Source organism: Anolis carolinensis, chromosome 5 (assembly GCF_035594765.1).
Source record: "Anolis carolinensis isolate JA03-04 chromosome 5, rAnoCar3.1.pri, whole genome shotgun sequence".
In the NCBI taxonomy this organism is placed as follows: Eukaryota; Metazoa; Chordata; class Lepidosauria; order Squamata; family Dactyloidae; genus Anolis; species Anolis carolinensis.
Genome location: NC_085845.1, coordinates 192,957,288 through 192,983,306, shown reverse-complemented (window position 1 = coordinate 192,983,306; position 26,019 = coordinate 192,957,288). Strand labels below are relative to the sequence as shown.

Sequence of the window (26,019 nt, the reverse complement as noted above, 5' to 3'; positions counted from 1 at the left end):
CATTTGCTAGTGTTGGAAGAACACCCAAATTAATGAAGAGGGAGGCTGGGATTACACACGCAACTCATAATATTATATTGTCGCTGTCCTATCTGAGACTTAAAAAGCAAAAACCTCACCTCTTTGATGTCTACTGCTAATCTAAGTTCCCCCTATATCTTACATCATGAAAAATCAAACTATTAATCTTGTTTCATTCTTCTCTGACCTTGTTCCTCTATTCTTTACTGTTAGGATTGTACCCTTCACCTTGAAGTCACATGAACCCAGGTACGCAGCATTGTCTTCTGAAACATACATGTAGCCTAAAATGTGCAGATAAATTGTGTCAATGTCACACTTGTTATCTCAGGTTCAGAAACATCTCACACCAGCAGTCATTTTATTCTTTTTTTTTCCTTTTACAACATTTTGGGAATATATTCAAAGTTTGTGTGAGGCATTTCCAAATTATCAGTAGTTCTTGAAATTTTCACAGTAAAGTTGTGATGTCAGAGCTAACAGGTCTCTTCTACTGATAGTTTGGGGAAATAGCTTCATCTTGCCTTCCTTTCTGTAGCTAGCTATGAATTGTCACAATTGTGGGAAGGGGAGAAAAAAATAAAAACATACAGCCCTGTGCATTTCAGGAAAGGAGCCCCACCGGTCTGATAAAGCCCATACCCTGGGAAGTCTACTTGGAAAAGTAACCTAAATCTTATTGTTTTGAAGAGCCTATTAGCATGAACTGTGACAGCCACAAGTGGTATATCAAAACCCATCACAATAATTCTAGATAAATTAGAAGCTTGTCCTAGCTCAAATCTTTTGGTACATTTTCATTACAAAGTGTTGCACCCCAACTTTGAGATGAGTTGAGCTTTATTCCTATCTGAACCCAACATGTTAACTGATAAGAGCATGCTAAACCTGTCCTTTATATCAACAAACCACAGATATGAATTCACAGACTCATGTAGATATTAATATGGGCAATTTTCACTCCAGTTTCTGCTCCACCAAAGTTAAAAAGCCAGGGTGAAGAAGAAAAATCACAGAAGGACCAAAACAAAAGCTGGATCGGTTCTCCTCTGACAAAACCACCAGTTCCCCTTAAATAAATTGAAGTTTCAAAAGTTTTAGAACTGAAAAGGCAATGGGACAGGTCTCTTCCTTGAGAACAAAGTGTCGAGGTGGAAATGAATCTATATAAAAATGGAATATAAATCACTGGGCAATCTAGCTTTTTGTTTTTAGTGGGCCTTGTACACATTTGTAGGAGCTAGTTAAGCTGTGACAAGTGGTAGCCCTGTAATTTCATCAAAATACATACACACAAACACATGTACACATGCACACAAACAGGAGGTGGAATTCAAACATCCCTACCTAGCAGTGCATCATAGGTTTCCGTGTGGATTGTACATGTAAATAATCTCCCCGACCTGTACAGTTCTCCATGTATGTGTGGTTAGTCACTACCGTCAAACACAAGAGAATGTAAACAAATGGTAATGATTAACAGAGATATTGGTTTGTATTACCAACCAAAACCACAGATGGAAAATGCTGAATAAAAAGCATGAGATGACAAGGTTGTCCTCCCTCTCGCCACCATTTAATCATTTCTATATCTATGCCTTGATAGCCACATGTCTGTGAAAGCCAGAAAGGTGTGGATTTAACCAACTCTTTTTTATTTCTTCTGTATTTTTAAAAGGTAAACTCTAAGCACGCCTTGCATCGAGGGATTTAAAAAGAAGACATCCGGATTTGTTGATCAGTTAAAACTTTGTTTCAAAATGAAAATGAAACCTCCTGGCTTACTACAGTCCACGCAGCCAGGAGTTCCCTTCTAAGACAGAAAGTAGCCTTTGCACTCTTGCCTTCAGCACCTACCCAGTTCACCTGAACACTTAATGTTGCTGTTATGATCTCTTTAATAGAGAATCCCTGGTTTTTTGCATTTGTACGTACAGTATTCCCTTGCTATTGCGGCAGAAGACTTTTATGCTTCTAGTTATTTCCTCAAGCATAAACTGGTGATCGCGTCCTAAGATAAACAGTTTAAGTTCTCAAAGATACAATCATAGAAAAATATTATGGAAAGGGTTTGCTGGATGGGAGATGTCTGTGATTTCAAGCAAAAGAAGTGAAAATAATTGGAGCAGATAAAACCTTGGAAGGAGTTTCTAGTTCTAGGAGTTTTCAGCTGAGGAGCGTGTGTGTGTATATAAAAACTGGACTGAATAGGATTTGATACTAATTAATGCACATTATATGTTTAAATGTATACACACACATACACGATCCTACTTACAGAACATCCAACTCTCCTAATAGTTTGTTGGGCATTGATCTGTACATGCTTCCTTCCACCTAATTCATTCACACCCCGCCATCCTAGAATGCTTGAAAGATATTTTCCCCCTGTGCCTTTGACTATCAAATTCAGCCGCCTTGAATGCTGAACAGCTTGACTTGGCATATTTTTTACCAGCTGGTCTATCACCTAGCTTGCATTGAATAGTCAGATGTAACCAAATGGTGATGCAGAAGGTAGGTTTTGTGAAACTTGAGGGGGGGAGAGAGGTAAGAAATAACCCACCCTGGTCATTTTAAGCTTGCTTTCAAAGGCAAAGTCTAACTTCCTCCTTGAAGTCAAACAAGGGTTATTTACCGGACAGTTGCCATGGATAGACAAGTGATAGAGATAGATAGATAATCGATAGATCTATAAACATGCAGCTGGGGGAGAATCTTGCCTCTGGAAATGAAACTGAACCAGAGTTACAAACCTATTTGGGGAGATGGAGGTGGGATGTAGAATCAAGCAAAGTCCAAGAGAGAACAGCACAACTTTAGCAAGTGTATAGAGATGGTGAGGGGAGGGCAGGGATGTAGCCAAAGGGGGGGCGGGTTAGGGTTCAAACCCCCTCACCAACATTTTTCAGATTTTAAAAAAACCTGGTTTACTCATGAATTGCAACTGATTAACCAAATCCCTATGAGTGTCCACTGAAGTTTATGGATGGAACCTGATTTCTAAATTATTTTGCGTTATGGAACTACTCTTCATGATTGGCTTATTTATTTATTTCGTGTCAAAAGCACTGCATAATAAATAAGTTTAAAAGCGATAAAATAAAGGAATCACAAACAGCTAAATAGTTTTGGATCAAAAGTGGGCAAAAAAAAAAGTTTCAAACACACACACACACATGGAATTTTTCCTGGCTATGGTCCTGGGTGCAAAGAAGCCAAAGAAGCCCCAAAGTATCCAAAAGACCAAGTTTCTGAGACACTCCAAAACTTGCTGGTGATCAGATCAGAAGGAAGAGTATTGCTTCCCCCTTTCTCTGCCTCTGCCCTATGATTCTTATGACTTCCTGCTCACTTGCTCCCAAAGAAGCCACCTTATTAGATCAACAACCCAAAGGTCATGTGGATGCGATGCGCTGCCGAGAAAGTTTCTCCTTTTTCCTCTTGGAAAGGCTCAGGCTGAAAGTTTCAAGCCTGCCCTCCTCCTCCTCCTCCTCCTCCTCCTCCTCCTCCTCTCCCATTCATTCCAGGAAGCGCTCCCGGCTCCTTCCCTTTAGCAAAGGCTTAGGCTCTTATTGTTGTTGTTATTTTGACAAACAGGGAGGAGAGAAAGAGAGAGAGAATGAGAGAGAGGAGGGGGAAGATATTAAGTCAAAAACCTGCCTAAGATCTCCTCGCTTCTCGGCGTGGAGCAGATTAATTCCGGGGAAGGGAAAGGAAGGAGGAGAAGGGAGGGGAGGAAAGAGAAAGGAAAGAAGAAGAAGAGGAGAGAGAGAGAGAGAGAGAGAGAGAGAGGAAGAAGAGAGAGAGAGTCGGGGCGCTGATGCTGCTTCCAAGCCCGGCTCCGAGAAGGAGAAGTAGGTGCCGGGACTTGGGCTGGATGGCTTCCCGATGGGCTCGAGGGGAGAAGGGAAAAGGGAAGGAGGAGGCAGAGGAAATGCATGGCAACAAAACACCCGACACGGAGCAGCAAGCCATCTGACATGAGCCGGGTGGGAAAGCGAGCCAAAGTGCCTACTAGCTCTCTTCCTCCTCCCCCTCGTTGTTGTTGTTGTTGTTTGTCTTCTCTCCCCTTTCCACAAGACGATCTACAGAAGGAAAGTTGCACTTTGCGGCCATCCCCGCACCGTTTCTGAGCCACGCGCGCAAGGGATCCCTAAATTCCCGGGGAAATAAATAAAAAAAAGCATGCAAAATAAAGGCACCCGGTCGGTCGCTTCCTCTCACCTTTCAAACTCCGGAGGTAAATCGGGGTCGGTTAACATGCTGGAGAGGGAAACAAAAAAGAGAGAGAGGACGGACGGAGGGACGGACGGACGGACGCGCAATTTCTTCTCTCTCTTTTTCCCTTTGTCGCCGTCGCCAAGGAGGATCGCCTCCAACTGAACCTGTCAAGTGGATCCAAACCTCCTAAACCGATTGATTTTCCCCCCCTCTGGCTCCAGCTCTCTCTCTCTCTCTCTCTCTTGTCCTCGCTCTCTCTCTCTCTCTCTCTCTCTCTGAGCTAGGACTCCTTGACCAGTCTCTTAAAGGGGCAGCGCACTCTAGCTGGAGGAGCCCGGCTCCAGCAAGCTCAGCCCACAGCTGCGCCACATGGTTGTCCTCTGCTGCTCGCCTCTGTCCCCCTCTTCTCCTCCTCCTCCTCCTCCTCCAAAACAGAAAGAAAGGAGCCTTGCAAAGTCAGCTCCTTTCATCCTCCCCTCCCCACACCTCCAACCATCATCACCATCATCACAACCCACAAACAGGCACACACTTGCTTTCTCTCCTCTCCTTCTGAAGGCACAGGCTGGCTAGTGGCAAGTCTAAGCCCCTGCCCAAATTGGTCTCATTTTTAAATCGTTAATAATGTTTAACAAAAATTAACAAAAATAAGCAGGGAGGCAGCGGAGGAAACCAAGGGTCAAATCCATATTGATTTCTAATAATAATAATAATCATCATCATCATCTTTATTTCTATCCCGCCACCTTCTCCCAAAAGGGACTCCAAAGCAGCTTACAAGATACTCCAGGAGGTAACGTATAACATAAAAATTGTATGTGAGTATAAAACAAAAGTCACATATAATTATAACAACAACTCCTGTCAACCCATATAACATAAAATCAAAATAATACAATTTTTAAAACATCACTAGATAAAACTAGCTGCCGCCAATTCGCAAAGTACCAAGTGTCAACTTCATATGGGCCCATTTGAGCCTATTCAAGGTTAAAAGCTTGTTTGAACATCCATGTTTTCAGGCTGGATCGGAAGGATTGAAGGGTGGGGGCTAATCTAATCTCTTTTGGTATGGTTTCGATTATATCACAAGTGCAGAATAAATAGACAACACATAGCCCTGGTTTTCCTGTCTAGAATCAGTCTCCCAGAGAAGATATGGGGCAAAATATGTGTTATAAATATACATTCATACATATAAATCTAATGCTCCCATATCTCAAGGGTGTGTATATGTATACATACATACACACAGACACCTTGTGTTCCTTATCTTCTCCAACACACATACATGACTCCCCAATTCCCTGTATCACTCCTGTATAGATGGCACAAAACATATAGAGAGGAACATACATTGCAAAATATATATTTTTTCTAAAAGAGATTGACTAGGGAAAATCATACAAAAGGTTGTGTGTGTGTGTGCGTCAAAAGTAGAGAGTTTGCACAAACTGACACACAAAACAACCTTTTTCTTTTGCTAGAATTAGCAAATTCTACTAAACCTAATCGGCCCTTTGCCACAACCTGCTCTTCCACCAATAGGATGCTGGAAAGAGAAAAGCATTACCCAAATGAAGCGCACACATTATATTTAACCTGCTGCTCTATTTGTACATCTATCTGTCTGCTAGCACAAAGAGGGACTGAACTCACAGGTGTGCTTGTGCACTATTTCTTTCTGTCACAAAGGAAGCCTACCAGAATCCCTCCGTTGCTATTATCTAATAAAGAAGCTATACCCCCTTTGCTTTGCCCTTTGTATAGGTGCAGCTCAATGGGTTGGAGGGAGAGGCCAACAGGAATTTAAACAAGGGGTTGCCTAGTTAAGACAGCAAGCACTTAGCAACTTGTTCAGAAAAGTTAGAAAGAAAGGGTGGGGAGAGCTTTAGGAACACCTAAGAGCCATTTCTCCAAAGACATTGCTATTCTACAAATCACAGAATCTTAATTCTAGACAGACAGATTCACATGTGTGTATTATATTCCCCTTCCCCAACTCAGACTTCATTTTTTTTAAACCCAAAAAAACCTTTCACTCTGTGCAGGAGGAAAAAAAACCACCCTCCACAACAATCAAGCATTGTTCGGAGGAAAGAAAAGCAACTTTGACAGATTGAAATATACCAGAGGCCCCTTCAAGGAAACCTGTAAACAACTTGTCACTCACTCTGTCGGTTTCACTGCGTTGCCCACAAAGTGCTATGAAGCAGCCTGGCAACACCAACACCGCCATCGCCACAAACAAAAGGGAGAGTGCGGGGAAAGAGAATAATTCTTGCCCTACCCTCCCAATCCCCTGGTTTGTTAAAAAGTTTCCTTAGCTCCAAACTCTTTATCGGAATAACTGGACTTTGAGGAATGGATTCCTGGTACATTACGGAGTGTATTTGTGTGCATGAAGAATGGATGGAATAATCTCCAGTCTGAAAACACAATGGGTCTTTCTTTCCTGGGGGGTCTCGGTTTCATTCCTCGGCGGAATCAATTGTGGCCAAGATAACAAGGTAGTTGTGACAGTGGTGGCCAGCATATCCTGGCCTCCATTGCTGCTTGCCGTAATTCATGCAACAATTTGGCAGAGGGAGAAGGTAATCGGGTAATGGCTCTTGACATAGGATGCCAGGGATCACCGCCACCCCCACCAAACCATGCTCTGCAACAAAATGCAAATAGGAACGCGCAAAGGGCCTGAGGCAGCACAGTATCTGTGCATTGCCCTGACACAAACAGGCATCTGCACCAAGGCGGGTTTTTACTACATCATGGAAAAGCAATCACAATCAGGACAGGTGGAGGCAACTAGTTCAGTTATACACATCAGACACCTACCACAGCACACACAAACTTGCATCAAACAACATTGCCAATCCCAATGATGAGGGAAATCTGTCAATTTTGCTATTCACATTTGACACCTGCAGCACACACATAAAGCGGCATCAAACAAGGTTCCCTGTCCCAGTGGCAAGTCAAAGAAGAAAGTGTGTACATATGCACACACCTTAAGGGGGAAATGCCTTATTATCAATGGGACAAATTACTATATGTGATGTACTAAGGCAAACTCTATGAAAAGAAAATCACCTTTCCTAATAATAAAACTTTATTTATAATCCTTTCTTCCCGGGGGACTCAGGGCGGTTTGCAACAAAAGATGGCAAACATTCAAAGCCATAATAAACAATAGAAACAAATCAAAACAGTAAATGAACACATTAATACAAACTTATAGTAACTAGCCAACAAAATAAGTAATCAAATAGAGGTGGTAGTTCTAAATCAAATAAGTTAAGTAGAAATAGATCTACCTTCAGATTCCAGTATTCCTCAACCCAGCACCTTCAAGGTGAATTAGACAACAACTTCCATTATTTCTTGCTAGCATAACCATGATGGCTGTGAATTATGGGAGTTGTCATTAGCACATCTGGAAGGCCTTTAGTTGTAGAAATCTGTATTTCCCAGCATGTTCCTCAAAACACTAAAACAGAAATGAAAGCGTTCTGCTGACATTTTAAATTATAGGTACATATTCATATCTCTTTGTGCCTTTATTGTCTGATTACTTTCTATTTCCTTCCTCTTTTTCTTTCCTCCCTACAGCTCAGACATGGAAGGACGTAATGTTTTGACCCTGCAACTATTTGACCATGTCAGTTTTTGTACGACACAGATGTACACACCTTAGCAACCAGACAGAATGCTTGCATTGTGTGTACACAAAACTAAATGCATTCATGAACATAAATGTTTTCTAAATAGTCAATATTTGCATGATAAATGTGTTTGAACATTTTTACATTTTTTTAGAATGTGTCATTATTGGGAGGTAGAATGAGAAAATTCAGCGGTATTGGTCTACTTGGAAGAAATACATGTTTCCACACATTGAGCTGATTCGCGTAAATGCAAGTAATTTACAACTTCTCCACAAGGAGATCTGGAGGGAGGGTGGGCACTAAAATGCAGTTGAAAGTTTTAGAATGGACTTGCACATTTCACCACTCTAATTTAAACACGAAGAGTATATATCATGCCTACAACCCATATGCCAAACGATCTCACATTTATTGAAAAAGATTCCATGGATTCATAACTTGTACACGAGTAACTATTCAATATGTCATCAAATACAGGATTGTAGTTCAGACACATAGTAAGATGGAGTGAGACTTGGAGTACGGTGACATGGCATATATTTTGTTGGGAACTTTACAACCCTAGATGAATATTAAGAAACAACAAGGATGATTCTCCAGTTTTATCCATGTTTCCATTCATCCCAAACTGCTGGAAGGGGTTCAGGGAGGACTAAATAAGTTTCTGGACAGCAAGCCAAATGTGGGACCGTTAACATACATCTTCTTCTATTTAAAATCCAAAGCAGAAAAACAAACATTGGTTTTATTTAACATATAAAGGCATGCAATCCCATCTGATCTTAGAAATAAAACAGAGTCAACATTGGTTAGTACTTGGATGGGAAGCCACCAATCAATACCAAGTGTGTAGGCTGTATTTCAGAGGAAGGAACAGATAAAACAACTTCTGAATATTTTTTTGCCTAGGAAAACCCTATGCAAATCATCAGGTCACCATAAGTCAACAGGTGATTTGAAGGCCCATAGATAGTACTGTATTTCCTGCTTGGGTTCACCCTACTTGATCTACAGTTAGTAGATAGAGATCAGTAAATGTGAGACTCCTGTACTTTTAATATTTGTACAGAAGAGGGACATTGAGCCAGTACAGTTTACAAGACAGGAATGAAAAATAATGCATTTACTCAGCATTCCCATTCTGATATAATTACTGATATAAAGGCACAGAACCTTTATCCGGATCAATCTGGGTTCTTTGACCGTATGCACTGTTTTCACTTTTTCCTCCCTTTTGATGGTTCATTAGAGATCTGGTATAGATGTTTAGTGTCTTATGTATGAACCCTGGAACTGGGTGTTCCCCTCTTCTTCTCTATTACAGCTCTTAAAGCAGAGATTGGGATCTTCCACTTCCATTTTCAATTAACCATAATTTAGTGTTAGTTACAAATGAACTCAAAGCTGTGGTTAATCTTCAATGCGGTTTATATCAACTTTGAGCAATGGAGTGCTCTCCAAACAGATTGAATTATACTCCCCACCATCTCCAGCATTTGCAAAGAGGTGGTTTGGAGAAGCTTGGCTTATACCAAATGTTGAAAGTAGACAGCATTTTTCAGACTAAGATACCAATTGCTAACAAATGGACAGCATTATGGCCTTGTATAACAAAACAAAGGCTGTTGCTATCCATACTTACTTGGGACTTATCATGGAATTGAGTATTTCCAGGTACTAAAAAGATCTTACTGCAATTCTAAAATGTCTGACACAGGAGACTCTTGACACTGGTTCAAGATGTGGAATAGCCTTCCTTTAGAAACTTGATTGGTGTCAACACTGGTGCTATTCTGGCATCAAGTAAAAACATTATATTGTGTGTATGTGCGCATGTGTACTTCCATACACCCCAAACTGCTGAACACTAAACCAAATGTAGGCCACTGAACATACACTCTGATTTTTCTGGTGTTATGGTATCTTTCTTCTGTTTAAAATCCCAAGTAGAATATATAGATATATGCCATCAAAGCTTAATTGGTTTTATCCGAAACTATGTGTGCATTAAGGAGCCCCAGTGGTGAAGTGTGTTAAAGCACTGAGCTACTGAATTTGCAGACCGAAAGGTCCCAGGTTCAAACCCTGGGAGCGGCGTGAGCTGTTAGTTCCAGCTTCTGCCAACCTAGCAGTTCGAAAACATGCAAATGTAATTAGATCAATAGGTACCACTCTGGCGGGAAGCTAACGGCACTCCATGTAGTCATGCCTTTCGAAAACATGCCAATGTGAGTAGATCAATAGGTACCACTTTGGTGGGAAGGTAACGGCGCTCCATGCAGTCATGCCAGCCACATGACCTTGGAGGTGTCTACGGACAACGCCGGCTCTTTGGCTTAGAAATGGAGATGAGCACCAACCCCCAGAGTCAGACATGACTGGACTTAACGTCAGGGAAAACCTTTACCTTTACTTATGTGTGCATTATGGCTTTCAATTGTTTTAAACCTTCAAAACAGTTTTAGCTGTCTTGTTTTAATTTGTTGAAATGATTGAAATACTGTTAATTGCTTTAGGTGACAGCCAATTGGAAGATCCCATACTGGAGAGCGCTGTGACATGGAGGACAGGAGAGGACGGCAAGGGTGATCCCATGTGTTTCTGTTTATGTATTCCTGTAATATACAAAATATTAATCTGACCCAAAACATATGAAGATACAGTACTGCAAATGACTGAGGAAGAAGAAGAACCCATTTACTACTTTCCCTTTCATTAATGTTCTTCCAAGCCTTTGAGCAACCTGGAACATCTTTCTACTGTTCCAACTCAACTGATGTCATCCGAATTTTAATCTGCTTTTAAAATATCTGTGAATGAAACTTCATGTATTTGCCAAAGTGACTTTTTGGAGCTCAAGCCCTGCTAGACGTCCTAAAGCCCCTGCTGAATCCTCATTTCAAAAATAGAGGGACTATCCCTGCTTTTGTGGGTTTTTAAAAACAGTCATGGAAGTATTGAGGCATAGATATAGGAAACATACCATCTTTCCTCCAAACTCTGCACAATCAGCTGACAGAGACCAAAAGTGGCGGTAATCAATTGGAAGAAGGTATAGTCTGCTAGTAAATGTGGGACAAACAGTGTACTACTCACATATCTGCTACAGTTTCCATTACTTTACCTCCACAGATAACTCTACGGCTGGATCTACACTGCCATAGAATCTGGTTTCTGAATCCAGATTATCTGCTTTGTACTGGATTATGTGAGTCTACACTGCCATATAATCCAGTTCAAACAGATAATCTGGAATCAGAAACTGAATTATAAAGCAGAGTAGATAGAGCCTCAAAGCAAAGATAGAATCCCACTCCCATTAACATACTCTACCAGTGTGAAACCTCGACCAGACAGTCCTTACAACTGAAAAGTACTGCAAGCTGCCAGCTATTCCACTTAAGCATCTGGAGAAAGTTTGTGCTATATTAAAAATTAGTTCATCTGAAAAGTTGCTAATACATTTATAGTTTAAATATGTTTGAGTCTAATGTGGATGTTGAAATGTAATCTAAAACAGGTGATCATTACATAGTTTTATTTTCTAGGACTTCTGTGCAGCTAAAATTTCATACTTATTATTTGTTTAATTTACATCCCCTAACATGTGACCCAAGCATTTTTACAACATAGCATAGGGAGTGTGAACTGCTAGACATGTGATGGAGGGAGGGAACCAAATTTAAAGCAAAACTGAAGGAAATGTCAGTTTATTATCACTGTTGTCCTTATCATGCATATCCTGCATTCCTCTTTTAAAGGAGACTCAACTTGGTTAAATAGGGATTTCCATTTAGTTTGAAAGGTTTCAATAAAATTAGCAATAGTTTATGAATGTATATATTTAGAATTGTCATTTATTTATTTATTGTATCAGAAGTGAAACTGAGGGTACAGCAGTATTTAGAAACACAAACAAAGTAAAAACCTTGGCATTATACTAAATGTTCTTTACCAGAATCTGGCCACTTAAAGTGCCTCTGGTGTTGCTGCAAGAAGGTCCTCCATTGTGCATGTGGCAGGGTTCAGACCGTATTGTAGTAAGTGATCTGTGGTTTGCTCTTCCCCGTATTCATATGTCACAGACTCCACTTTGTAGCTCCATTTCTGAAGATTGGCTCTGCAGCTCGTGGTGCCAGAGCACAGTCTGTTCAGTGCCTTCCATGTTGTCCAGTCTTCTGTGTGCTCAGGAGGGAGTCTGTCATCCAGGCACAGTCATGGATCGAGGTTCCAGGTTTTAGCCTACCAGTTTTGGATTCTTGCTTGCTGAGGTGTTCTTGCGAATATCTCTGTAGATCTTAGAAAGCTATTTCTTGATCTAAGGCATTGGCGTCCTGGCTGATATCCGAACAGAAGATGGGCCAGAGATGTCACTGCCTTGGTTGCTACTTGCAGAATTGTCATTGATTTTCATTTATTAAAATTCACGACGTGTATGCATGTAACCCTAACCCTAACTGGGCCCCTGGTGGCACAGTGTGTTAAAGCGCTGAGCTGCTGAACTTGTGGACCAAAAGGTGCCAGGTTCAAATCCCGGGAGCAGAATGAGTGCCCGCTGTTAGCCCCAGCTTCTGTCAACCTAGCAGTTCGAAAATATGCAAATGTGGGTAGATCAATAGGTACCGCTCCAGTGGGAAGGTAACGGCACTCCATGCAGTCATGCCAGCCACATGACCTTGGAGGTGTCTACAGACAACACCAGCTCTTTGGCTTAGAAATTGAGATGAGCACCAACCCCCAGAGTCAGTCAAGACTGGACTTAACGTCAGGGGAAAACCTTTACCTTACCCTATGCATGTAACATGAAGCAATCACATTACTCAACATAAGCATAAGCATGAGCCAGTGCCTACCTTGTGCAATGTCCAAAAAAAGTACTACTTATATTGATGTAACCAAGGTTACTGAAGCATAACTCACTAAGATGATTCCAGCCATTGTTTACTATTGAGCAGACGACAATGCCATGAAATAACTTACATTGTGGGCACGTCGCTGTACATTTACAAGAATGAAATTCATCCAAGGGACTAAAAGATTTCATTGTAGTGCAAGAAGGTTAAACACAACTATAGCTTACTTTTTTTTGAGTCTCTTTCTGTTTAAGGCTACAAGTCGGAAAAGTGAGAACGGAATACAGCTGACTTATTTTCTCATGGGGATTTGTTTTGAGTAACAGCGGCTCAGTTTGGAAACCTAGAAAGAGTTGACTATGATATAGTTTGCAAGGCATATTTAATAAACCTTTTTTTTTACCCTGGAAGTGTCATGGTGAGCTGTCATTTTCATTAATGGAAATTTAGTATGTGTGTCAAGTCAAGATGTGTGTTTTGTTTTTGTTGCTTTTATTGTTTTGTTTTTAGTAATACATCTGATTTAAGCTTTTTGAAATATATAAATGCAAGGTGTTTATGTAGTGCTGAAGAAAGTGAATGGCAAAAGGGGGGGGAAGGCAAAGAAAAATACTGTGATATGTCAAATCTTTTTAAAAAATAGACTCTAATCTTTAAAATTAAATTCCAGTCTTAACTGTAATTGGCAACTTAAAATATGCCAACATTTGCTATATGTATGCTAATTACAACTGAATAGAAATGCTCAGTGTACTTTGGGAACATTTAAGGAACTGCCAAAAAAAAGAAGTCTCCTCCTTTTTGCAATTTTTCCCAACAATGCTTTTAATTATTCTCCTTTCTTGAGCTTTTGCTATCTTAACTGCATTTGCCATCAGTAATATTAGCCTAAACCCAAATCTTATTGGCTGTACAGTGTAGCAAAAATCATCCTTTTCTGTGAGTGTCATCACAGGGAAAAAATCTGATTGGCCATATAAATTCTGTAATATCACATGGTTCACTATGTGACCCCTGATAGACTGAGATTAGTAATGTGATACATCTATGAAGACGTTTCAAGAAATAACATCTGAATGTCTAGTAAGACTGAAATACAGCAGATATGTGTTGGGGGCATAGCACCAAATGGAAAACAAATAAATAAATTAATAATAATAATAATAATAATAATAATAATAATAATAATAACTTATTATCTATGCCTCAAGTACCAGCCCCCAGCAGTAAAGAACTGGTGGGATCAAATACCTGCAAAAGTATTGGAAAATGAGCACGCAAAAATACTGTGGAACTTCCGAATCCAGACTGACAAAGTTCTGGAACACAACACACCAGACATCACAGTTGTGGAAAAGAAAAAGGTTTGGATCATTGATGTTGCCATCCCAGGTGACAGTCACATTGACGAAAAACAACAGGAAAAACTCAGCCGCTATCAGGAACTCATTCGAAATACATCACACAGTCCTACACACTTGGGAAGTGATTGACTTGTGATTTTGTGAAATGAAATCCAGCATATCTATCTGGTTTGCTGTGTCATACAATAATAATAATAATAATAATAATAATAATAATAATAATAATAATAATAATAATTCAACAGCCAGCAGAGTGTCTGCTGTAGACTCATCTTGTTGTGAAAATAATAATTTCGGCAACTGACAAATAGCACACAATGCCACAACATGTAAAATACAGTAAAGGTAAAGGTTTTCCCCTGGCATTACGTCTAATTGTGTCCGACTCTGGGGATTGGTGTTCATGTCCATTTCTAAGCCGAAGAGCCGGCATTGTCCTGAGATGCCTTAAGATCATATGGCAGGCATGACTGCATGGAGCACCATTACCTTCCCACCGGAGTGGTACCTATTGATCTACTCACATTTCCATGTTTTTAAACTGCTAGGTTGACAAACGCTGGAACTAATAGCGGGAGCTCACCCCGCTCCCCGGATTCAAACCTCCAACCTTTCAGTCAGCAAGTTCAGCAGCTCAGAGGTTTAACCCACTGCGCCACTGGGGGCACAGTGGGTGATATACTGTATATCAACATTAAAACCAATAACACATTGAAAAACAGAAATATAAAATTAGCAAAGGCCATGGAGTCAATAATATGGCAAATTATGGGTTAATATTGGGTTTGGAAACTTATTGGCAGCCAGTGGAGCTACTTCAGTAGTGGTGTGGTATGCTCCCTTTAGCTAGCCCCAGTTAGTAAACAAACATAGATACAGGATGTGAATAGTCTCATAAAGAGTGTGGCTGGAGTTATTTCCAGTCACATCCAAATCACAGCTTTTGGTCTTAATTTGAATATATCATGGCAAGGGATGACATTTTATACTTGCTCATAAGGTTTAAAGTGAAATGATCAAGCCAAAGTTAGCACTTTTTAATCAATCCGTTTCAGTTGGGGGAATTAAACAGGTGGTATTTACATTTTCAATGGAAATGGGCAGGGTTTAAATGGGCTTGACTTTGGCTGGGTCCCATCCTTAGTAACATAATATGAGTCAGTTGTAGAATAACTAGTACTCATATGGCTCGTTACTTATAGATGGGGAACAATTGCTTTACTGAAATTAGAACCATTGTTTAACGAGCTTTTTTGCTCACTCCCCATGAAATCTAAAATGGCAGTAAAATGCTGATTCTCATGATAAATGGAAGCCAATGTACACAGAGTGAACACGTAATTGTGCATTGTGTGACAGAAAGAGAATGCTTGTTCTGGGAAAGATTTGATTCATTGTACCTACATTCAGAAAATGCTGTTGTGAAGAGGATAAAAACCAATCGTTCTCCATGGAGACTGATGGTAGGACAGGAAGTAATGGGATCTTATTGCAGGAAGAAAGGGGAAGGTAAAATATGAAGCGTTTTCGCCAACAATTAGAAGTGGGGAATGTATACAATAGAGAACATAACGTAAAGAAAACCAATGTGGTTGCTATTACCAACAGGTGAATTAAAAGGCAGATTGTGTTGTTCTGGGAGTTGAAGGCTGAAACACCTGGAGGGCCACAAGTTGTGCAGCTTGGATACGTTGGTGTATAATGTCAGCATAGGGGTAGCCAATGCTACCCCCATTTCCTATTTATACTTTGGTCCAGCTCATGAGGGATACACTTGGTCCTTTGTATCCATGGATACTGCATTCATGAAGTCTACTATCCATGGCTTGAAAATATTAAAAAAGAACAATTCCAAAAGGCAAACCTTGACTTTTGCCATTTTATATAGAGGACATTATTTTATAATGGTATGTGAGCATCCATGGATTTTGGTATCCATGGGAGGTCCTAGAGGTGCTTCTGCAAATGGGTTATGATTGTTGACTTCCTACTTCAAAGCTGTCCTCTGAAATGAACCTATCTAGGTATTTGAGTTATTTGGAGGGCACTCTTGTGTTTCTGCCACCACAGTTGGTAGAGACATAAGAGAGGATTTTATGAATGGCAACAATCTTTCTGCCAAGAGAAGCCAGGCCATCACCTGCTCCGCTGTCCTTCTATCACCAGACAAAGATACTGTTATTCAAAGTGGCCTTTGGCATTTAGCTGGGTTGCTGCTGAATGAGGTTTAACTGTTTGAGTGCTGTTTAACTGCTTACTGATGTTTTAATTCTTTCTATGTTTTAATTGTACTTCCAATTTTATTTTGTTTTCTTATTGTCCATTGCCCCAAGGGAGGGTAAGTAGAGTAGAAATACAATCTAACTTAATATATAAATGTTTGTTGTAAAAGTAATATCAGGTGAACCCTCGTGCCGCAATTGGAATTCCCCACAAGTGCTGGGATATAATCAAAATGGATCGAATGGTGACCAGTTTGATGCTATTGGGGGGGGGGGGGGGACGACGACGACAACTTGAGATATAAATACGAGGAAACTGAATGCACTTCTTTGCCTTAGATGCCACAGTTGGGGGTAATGGTTCTCTGTTATTTTAGACTTCCAAGGCACTCAAAAGGTCATCTACAAAACCCACTGCTTAAAGTCCACTGCTGAAGAAAAACCCAACACATCCTGTGATAGTCTATTCCATAGGAGCCCATGGTGGCGCAGTCGGTTAAACCCTTGTGCCAGCAGAACTGATGACTTGAAGGTTGGGAACCTAACCTGAAGGTTGCCAGGTCGAATCCAACCTGGGGAGAGCACGGATGAGCTCCTTCTACCAGCTCCAGCTCCATGCAGGGACATGAGAGAAGCCTCCCACAAGGATGGTGAAAACATCAAAACATCCGGGCATCACCTGGGCAACGTCCTTGCAGACAGCCAATTCTCTCACATCAGAAAGGACTTGCATTTTTTCAAGCTGCTCCTGACATGAAAAAAAGTCTATTCCCGTGGTGAACATATTGTACCGTCTGAATGTTCTCACAAATGTTTGTTAGAAACCCCTTTCTTTTAACTTATACACCCTGTTCTCAAGATTATTAACTTTTTTTGGTATTGTTGATGGCAGCCCTTGATTTTGTCTCACATATGTGGATAGCTAACATTCAGTTCTATGTGGAAACATAAAACACTCCAGATTGGTAAACTCTGTACTTAATGGTCATGTAAATGAGGCCTCCATAATTGTTGCAATATATGACTTCCCAAGCTTGGATTTTTTTTAATTTTTTGAACTGCATTTTCCAGAATCCTCTAGCCTGCATGGTTACTGATCATCATGGCTTGGATTTTTTAAATCCAAAAATGTAAAATGTCCAAGTTCTGCTTTCCAACAGAAGCAACTGAAAACTTATGAAATCCCAAAGACAGCAAACTCTTCCAACTCATACCCACACTTCCAAGTGCTTTGATAAAAAGAAATTCCACGTATCTATCACTGACATACCTCAAAGAGAAGTCAGCTGATGCATCTAAAAAATTATCATTGTTCTCAATGGATTTTGGCTGTACATTTATAACTCATTAAAGCTGGAGTTATCCAACTTCACAGTATGACTTCTGTGATGAACATGGATCGAGAACTTCAGGCTTTGTCAGGTTTAATTTATGTTTTGTGTCTTTACGATGCGAATTACATGGGCAGATGGAAAACCTGGATGAACACACTCAAGCTTTGACAACTCCTCCTCTTGGTTTTTTGGCTGTTATTTTATTTCATTGGCTGTTTCTAGTTACACTGAGAGTATTTACACTAATGCTTGTATTTTGCTTTCAGGGAAAATTCTGGGTTTATGTGAAGTGTGAGCAAATCTTTTTTAAAAAAATAAATGTTGCCTGGGTACTTGATATTTATGAAGGTAACCCACAACTTCCCAAAAGTGGTGCTTCTTCATAAGATGACCTTAATCACACAATCTGGCATGAAAGAAAGAAATGGTTTGCTTGGTGAGCTACTACATGACAAGGTGCTATCACAGATTTTCAGGAAGGAAAGATTTATTTGGAAGGAAAGAGATTCCCAGCAATGTCACCAGGCCCATTTTGTGATGCATTCAATTTATGTGTTAGAAAGAGGGGGAAGAAGGGAGTAGAGTTAGTTAATAATGATGATAATGTTATCAATATGGATAAGGCACTTGTTGTTGTTGTTGTTGTTGTTGTTGTTTAGAAAGAGAAAGCATTAATGACTTCGGCATGTAGTGTGTAAATAAGTCCATGTTATGGTTTTCATCTGGGATGAAAGGGATCAACCCTGGGGAAGCACAAGTTGGGTACAAAAGTGAAAACAGTATTGTTGAGCATGGAAGGATGCACTCTTTATGAACATAATTATGATTAAGGCACACTACTTTTGGGTTAGATTTTGTGGAATAGAGCACTGTCATGGTTTATGAGTTGGAGCATTGGATTAGGATACTGGAGACTAACAAGATTCAATTCCTAGTACAGCCATGGAAATCCACTGAGTGATTTTGCATGAATCACACACTCCCAGTCCCTGAAAATCCTATGATACATTTATCTTAGAGCAGGCATGGGCAAACTTGGGGCCACATTGTGGGCCCGGCCAGAGGGGGGGGCGGTCAGACACATGCTGGGTGGGATGGGTTCGGGGGGGGGGCTGGAAGAGGGCAGGGCCAGGAGAGTGTGGGTCATCCTGAGGTTGTCCTGGCATTAAGGACAGGGCTGCTCACCCCATCCTTATGCTGGGAGGAAAATGAGACATTATTTATTTATTTATTTCTATCTCGCTTTTCTCCCGAATCAGGACATGCGGCAATTGCCTCGATCTTTCTCCTCAATACTCTTCACTCGATCTTTGGGCTGTCCTCTCGGCATTGTGCTGGAAAGAGGGTGGGACAGGCTAAGAGTGCTCCAGAGGGCTCTCATATGCTCTGTGCCTCCCTTGAGCCATCCTCCCAGCATAAGGACAGGGCAGCTCATACTGTCTTTATGCTGGGAGGAAGAAGAGACACACAGTGGCTGAGAGCGCTCTCTGTTCCTGCGTGCCTTCTCCCCCTGTCCTTTCTGCATAAGGATGTGGTGGGCCACCGCATCCTTATGCCGAGAGGACAGGGAAAATGAGGAGGCCCTGAGGAAAGCACCCTGGGCCTTAGTTTGCCCATGCCTGTCTTATTTATTTATTTATTTATTTGCAGTATTTATATTCCGCCCTTCTCACCCCGAAGGGGACTCAGGGCGGATCACATTATATACATATAGGTCAAACATTCAATGCCCATAAACACATCGAACCGAGACAGAGACAGACAGACGCAGAGGCAATTTAACCTTCTCCTGAGGGGATGTTTGATTCTGGCCACAGAGGGGAGCAGCTGCTTCATCATCCACTCTGACGGCACTTCCTCATTCCAATGTCGTAAATTAGTTAAACTTGCCTCCCACTTTTATAAGTGGTACCTTATTTCCTACTTGATAGATGCAACTATCTTTCGGGTTGCTAGGTCAGCAACGAGCAGGGGCTATTTTTTATTTTTAATTGATGGGTGCTCACCCCGTCACGGGCTGGCCTCGAACTCATGACCTCATGGTCAGAGTGATTTATTGCAGCAGGCTGCTCTCCAGCCTGTGCCACAGTCCGGCCCCCTTAGTGTCAACATAAGTCAGAAATGACTTGTAGGCACAAATCAACACAAATATTATAGGACAATCTGTTTTATGTTTTTGTCCCAAACAATTTTAAAAAAATCTTCTCTCAAAATGATTTGTTTGGTTTCAGCTAAAGCAGAAACCAAACAAATAACTTTCTGGGGGGAAATGTTAGCTCAACTACTCTATCTAGTAGGCCACATAGATCTATCACATATAATTCATTGTGTGAACAAGCAGCAGAGGTAGAAATGTGGCCCAAATTTCAAAGCACATCCCACAGTGAATAATCTGAAACTTTTGCTTGCATTGAAGGATCATAGTTGAACCAAAACCTGACCACGTTTTTGTTCCAGTTCTTTGTTCAATTTCTCTTCCTTTGCAACAGCCTTATTTCTGATTCTCTCAATGTTCAGTTCCTTTCTCATTTTCACCCTTTGTTGATGCTTTTTCCTTTTATTATTATTTCATGGCTGTGTAAAAGTCATTAGTGACATCATGCCAAAGAAAGGTCGAGTCTCCCAAGAAAGGGAAGGATTTTGATTCACTGGATGCAGAGTCAATAATTTGCCCAATCATCTACCAGATGAACCCACCATATTAAATATAAAACCCTTGAATACAGTATAATATGCGCAATGCACAGTCTTGTAATCTGCCACACAACCTTTTGCATGTCTTTTAGATTGAAATAGTATTTTCTATGGTCTTTTCTATGTAAAAATGCTGTTCTATGTGGCATATAGCCACATGCAAATTTTTATAGAATATGTCCTAAATTACAAATCGATTCCGAACCTTGTGTGGTTTTTTGCTGTGGGAAGAAAATACCTAAAATTACTCATGGCACTGACAAAAAGTAGTGAAATATTATATCATTCCCACATCACCTCCTCTCACTAGTTCTCTATAGCCACCTGAAGTATTACAAAATATGTGATAGCATATTACTGATTCGTGAGACATTCCTACGATCCACAGCCAATGGATGGAGCAGGAACGAATGCTGTGATTTCAGGTTATTAGAAGAGTGGTTATCAATCTTTAGTTCTTCAGATGTTTTAGACTTCTATCCCAGAAGACTCAGACAGAACAGACAGTGCTCAGGATTTCTGGGAGTTGAAGCCTCAAATATTTGGAGAACATAAGCTTGCGTACTATTGTTTTGCAGTGTAAGTGTGGAAGTTGCTATATTTTTGTGGTACTCATAAGAGTCCTGTCACCACCAAATAGTGGACTTTATTTTTGTTTGCTTTCTTTTTTCCCCTCTTTTTTATTTATTCAAATAGACATATATTTGTGTTTGTTGCATACAGTGCAATACTTTCCAGCTATTAGTGTTCCATAATCTTTTCGCAGATAATATATTTTTAAGGGGTCACAGTCTTCTATTTGAATAGTACATATAAAGGTATCATAACCTCTAAACCCGTTTCCTCCTTGTCTACAGTCTTATAGATTCCCCTATGTACATTTTTAGATTAATTTTACATTGAGATGTTGGATCATTGGTTACCATTCATTAACAAAGTTCTCTAAAAGTTCTCCTCTTAAGAGTACAGTTACTTTATCAATTATCAGAAAATGTATTTTTCCCATTCTTCTAAGGGAGGTATTTTTGTTTGCTTTCATTTTGGGAGGCTGGCATGACCCCATCCCAATCCTACTTTACTACCAGGTCACCAAAGCTTTCCTACCTTCTACCGGTAGTTAAATGCATGTAATTCCATGGATATAAGGCAGTGGTTCTCAACCTGTGGGTCCCCAGGTGTTTTGGCCGATAACTTCCAGAAATCCCAGCCAGTTTACCAGCACCCCCGATAGCGCAATGGGTTAAACTTTGGTACCGGCAGGACTACTGACTGAAAGGTTAGTGGTTTGAATCCGGGGAAAGTGGGTGAGCTCCCTCTGTCAGCTCCAGCTCACTGTGCAAAGACATGAGAGAAGCCTCCCACAAGAATGGTAAAACATCAAACATCCGGGTGTCTCCTGGGCCATTTAATGTCTTTGCAGACGGCCAATTTTCTCGCACCAGAAAAGACTTGGAGTTTTTCAAGTCACTCCTGATATACAAAAAAAAACCCCTCAACTGTTATGATTTCTGGGAGTTGAAGGCTAAAACATATGAGGACCCACAGGTTAAGAACCACTGGTATAGGGGATAAGGTCAAATGAAGAATACATGATCATGTAAGACAGATCCAGCAGGCATTGGTATAAACATGGTGGATGAACACCTAAATAATCCTTCAGTCTAGTCCAAGTCTGAAAATAATATATTTTGAATGTAGCTAGCTAACATTGTAATTGTTGCATTTGGAAAGGACTTATTTTCCATTTTAGTGTATAAAAAAGCTATTTTTCATGATCCATGTGTAGGGATGGGGGAGATATCTTGCACACTTGCTATTAATAGCTCTAAATCACTTCACCTTCTATAGATTCAATTGTATGAAGAATGTTTATCCATACCGCTCTTTTTTATAGTTTGAATTATAATACGAGAAATATAGCATTATTTGAAGCAGTTATGTGGGGAAAGAAGTTATTAATCCTTGGAAGCAGATAGCAGGAGATTTTTAAAGGAAGAAAAAAGAACAAATCTATGCCAATATTATTATAGACTCCTGTGCTTTAAATCATTTTTGCATATCCATTTTGTAAAGGATACAAAACACAAGATTTCATTGCGAAATAGAGACTTTTATTTTGCTTTGTTTTTTTTTTTTTTTGATATCTGGAACATAGAATATTTTTGATAAAGCTAAAGGAATTGTAGGAACCGTGAAAAATCAAGCACACATATTTAGTGCTGCAGGCTTGTTTGAAGGTCTAACTCTGGAAGTCAAATGACCTGCATAAACTCTATATTGATGACTTAATAATTTTCCCTCCTACAGTACTGTTTATGCCAGGAAGAGAGAAACTTCCAGTAGCCAACATCCCAATCTGAAAAACATTTTGCAGGGTCCAGAAGATGATTTGTTAACATTAGTCACCTCCTTCTGTACTTCCAGTCTCTGTTTTCCTTTTGGAAAGGTTTGTTCCCTTTAACATCCTATTCAAATGTCCTTACCACAAAGCACAGTAATACACAATTATATTAACTTCTATGGCAATATTATGTGGAATTCAGAGGATTGTAGTTTGATGAGGCCTAAAAACTCTCTGGTTGGGAAATCTAAAAGTCCCTCTGTACATTGCAAATCCCAGGATCCTGTAGGATGCTACGACGAGACTAAAAGTAGAATAATCTATATATATAAAAGGGTAATGAAATTTCGGCCTAGGACAAAACAACAAAACTACACATCCCAGAAACACTAAACTTGGCAGCACAACCCCTCATCCATGCCTCTACGTTCATACAACAAAAAGCTCCAGCTACTCCAGAAAACGGCCAGGCTTTGAGACTGCAAGGCTATTCACTGCTATTCTACCTGGCCAACAAAGGATTCCCATAAACCACAGCAACGCGTGGCCGGGCAAAGCTAGTAACATGATAAAAATGTAGTGTGATAACTTGGAAAACATCTTACCATCAGAAACATAGATATTGGTAATGGGAAGCAATCAGTTCTATTTCCCCCAGATACCTGTGTACATGCAAATAAATATACTTTTTAAAAAATTAATAATGCTCTTTGAGTTTTTCAATTTGATCTTCCACTATCAAGAGATCAAAAAGGAAGTTCCAAGAATGCATTGGGTAAATGTTTAGCTTGCCTCTGAATGTTAGGAGTGGTGGATTATCTGGGCTAGAAAAGTTATTGGCAGGAAAAATGTCAAGTTCCCCTTGCTTCTTACTTTGGTTTTGATCACAATCTTGGTTTTCATTTCAAAAGGAGGAGGGAAAAATGTCAGATGCAGATTCATAACATGTGTGGTCTGAGCCTTGTACTATTGACATTTATAAGTCCAGATCTGTAGGTTCCCAGACTTTGGTCCTGTAGATGTTCTGAACTCCAACTTGCAGAAGTTTCATCAACAGTTATGGAATTCTGGGAACTGAATTCCCTCTAGAGCAGTGGTTCTCAATTTGTGGGTCCCCAGGTGTTTTGGCCTACAACTCCCAGAAATTTACCAGCTGTTAGGATTTCTGGGAGTTGGAAGCCAAAACATCTGGAGACCCACAGGTTGAGAACCACTGATCTAGATGATCAGAGTTTAGGAACTACTGGTCTAGATAAACCTTTCCTAGAACTTAAGTCACCGAGTTTCTGCTAGGCTGAAAACTGCAATAATCTACCTGGCTTAATTTGGTGGTGGCACTGTCGTGCCAATATGGTCACCTCTGCAGGTCTCCCAGAGTCTACAAACTGCATGAGTTGCAATGGCTTCAAGCCCTCCAGTGCTGGAGTCTTTGGTTCAAGGTTCCCATCACCTTACAGTATGAGATTAATTGACACTATGATTCAAGAAGGTTAAATGCAACCCATCTACATTTGCTCAGGGCACACAGCCATGCCTTTAAGTACATCACCTGTTTCTCCAAGTAGCAGCCTCTCACAGACACTGCAGGAGAATAGAGAAGCAAATTAGTAAGATATTGAATGAAAGGGATGTGGCAGGGCAGGCAGGAGAAGAGGAGATTAAATTCCACTTGCTTGCGCATAAGTGCTGTGAACACTCTTCCTTACAAGTGTAGGACATGTTCCACATGCTTGAGACATCTAATACTTCAAGGTGAATTTTCTCCACACCACAAGGCAAGGCACGGCACACAGTTCACCCTGTAACTCTAGATGACAATTTAATGCAAGCCTGGCGCGTTTACAGAGCCACTAATAGTTGCAACAGCATAAATGAAGCTCTTGTTGCAGGTTGCTAATCACAGGATTCTTATTAAAAATGGATGATTACATGTACCCGCAAATAGCCAAGGCTTCACGTATTGATTTACCCAGAGAGCAAGTGCTGTTCCTGATGTATCTGTTCAAGCTCTTTATCAAGAGGAAAGAGTGAACATGTAAGTGAGGGTAAAGGTGGCCAATTGATCAGCGCTCTTTTCTTCTCACCTATCTTTAACCATCATTTGCCCAGCAGTTGATTACATGCAGCTAAGTTGTTTTCTATGCTGAGTGCTAAGAAGGGGCAAATTGATCTCTCCCCCATTTCCTCCATCCTACTCATGAGCCTGCATGCAAACCTTCATCACCTGTGTCTACTAGGCAAGTGCTTAAAGACACAGATCTTGTGAGCACTGAAACATACTGGATAGTATTTGTTCACATATGAAATATTCACACAATGAGCCCTTTATTTAAAACAGAGGGCTGGAATGAGCCTTTCCTGCCTGGACAAAATTGCATCCAAGGTTGGACCCATCACTCCAATGATATTACCTGGAATTCTGAAATCCAAAATACTACAAACTCCAACACTGTCCACATGGATGGCTCGGATACTGGCACCTTTGCTTTCTAATTGTTCAATGTACAATGTTAACACCCAAAATTATTGAAAAATATAGTATGAAATTATCTTTAGGCTAAGTGCATAAAGTGCATATGAAACACAGATGAATTTGATGGTTAGACTTGAGTCACATCTCCAAGATATCCCATTATGTATGCGTACACATGCACAGGTATTCCAAAATCTAGGTGGAAAATGAAATCCAAAACTCTTCTGGTCCCAAGCATTTTGAATAAAAGATATTCATTTTAGTAGATTAAAGGCTACCATCAGACTTGAAAGTTCTCCCCCCCTCCCCAAAGTGTAGTGTTTTGGGCCTTTAAAACTCATGATGATGAGCATTTCATCTCTGACGCCATATATTATCTTCCCTTATCTTGTTGATTTACTGCCACAGAAAGAAGATGATAATTTGCAGTGCCAATTACCCCCAAGAATGTTACCCTCTGCATCATCTGTCTCAGAAGTGAGTTTTCTTCTTTTAAAAGAGCCATCGGGATAAATATTAGATCCATTCAGTTTAGCACGAACCATCCCAACATTATTGCATAATTGTATTCTGAGAAAAAATATGCTGGCTAGAGGTCAAAACTAAAATGCAAATGGCTCAAACATTGCATAAATACAGGGCATAAACCAAAAAGACCAGACACAAAACATCACATTATTTGTGAAAACCAAACATTGAAATTATCAGTTTGTAAGTGATGGGTCTGTGTAATCAGTTGCTCACCGACAAATTGCTTGAGACATCTCATTGTGTCAGCACACTGGGAGACAGCACATCTATATGGGAAAGGGCAACAAGGCCTTTTCA

At 40.3% G+C, this 26,019-nt stretch overlaps 1 protein-coding gene across 8 annotated transcripts in view; it reads right to left on the bottom strand.

Annotated features, from left to right (window-relative positions):
- The window catches only part of sox5 (SRY-box transcription factor 5), an 824,881-nt gene that overhangs the window by 390,114 nt on the left and 408,748 nt on the right, over window positions 1–26,019 (bottom strand). For 2 of the 8 annotated variants that reach the window (XM_008110345.3, XM_062983195.1), the window contains exon 1: window positions 4,249–5,191. The exons of 4 other annotated variants lie outside the window; for them this stretch is intronic. In XM_008110345.3, coding sequence (XP_008108552.1) covers window positions 4,249–4,286 — 38 coding nt within the window. In that variant the 5' untranslated portion in view covers window positions 4,287–5,191. Of the gene's footprint in view, window positions 1–4,248; window positions 5,192–26,019 lie in introns of those variants that run through there. 2 more of the 8 variants (XM_062983190.1, XM_062983196.1) reach the window with 1 other exon arrangement.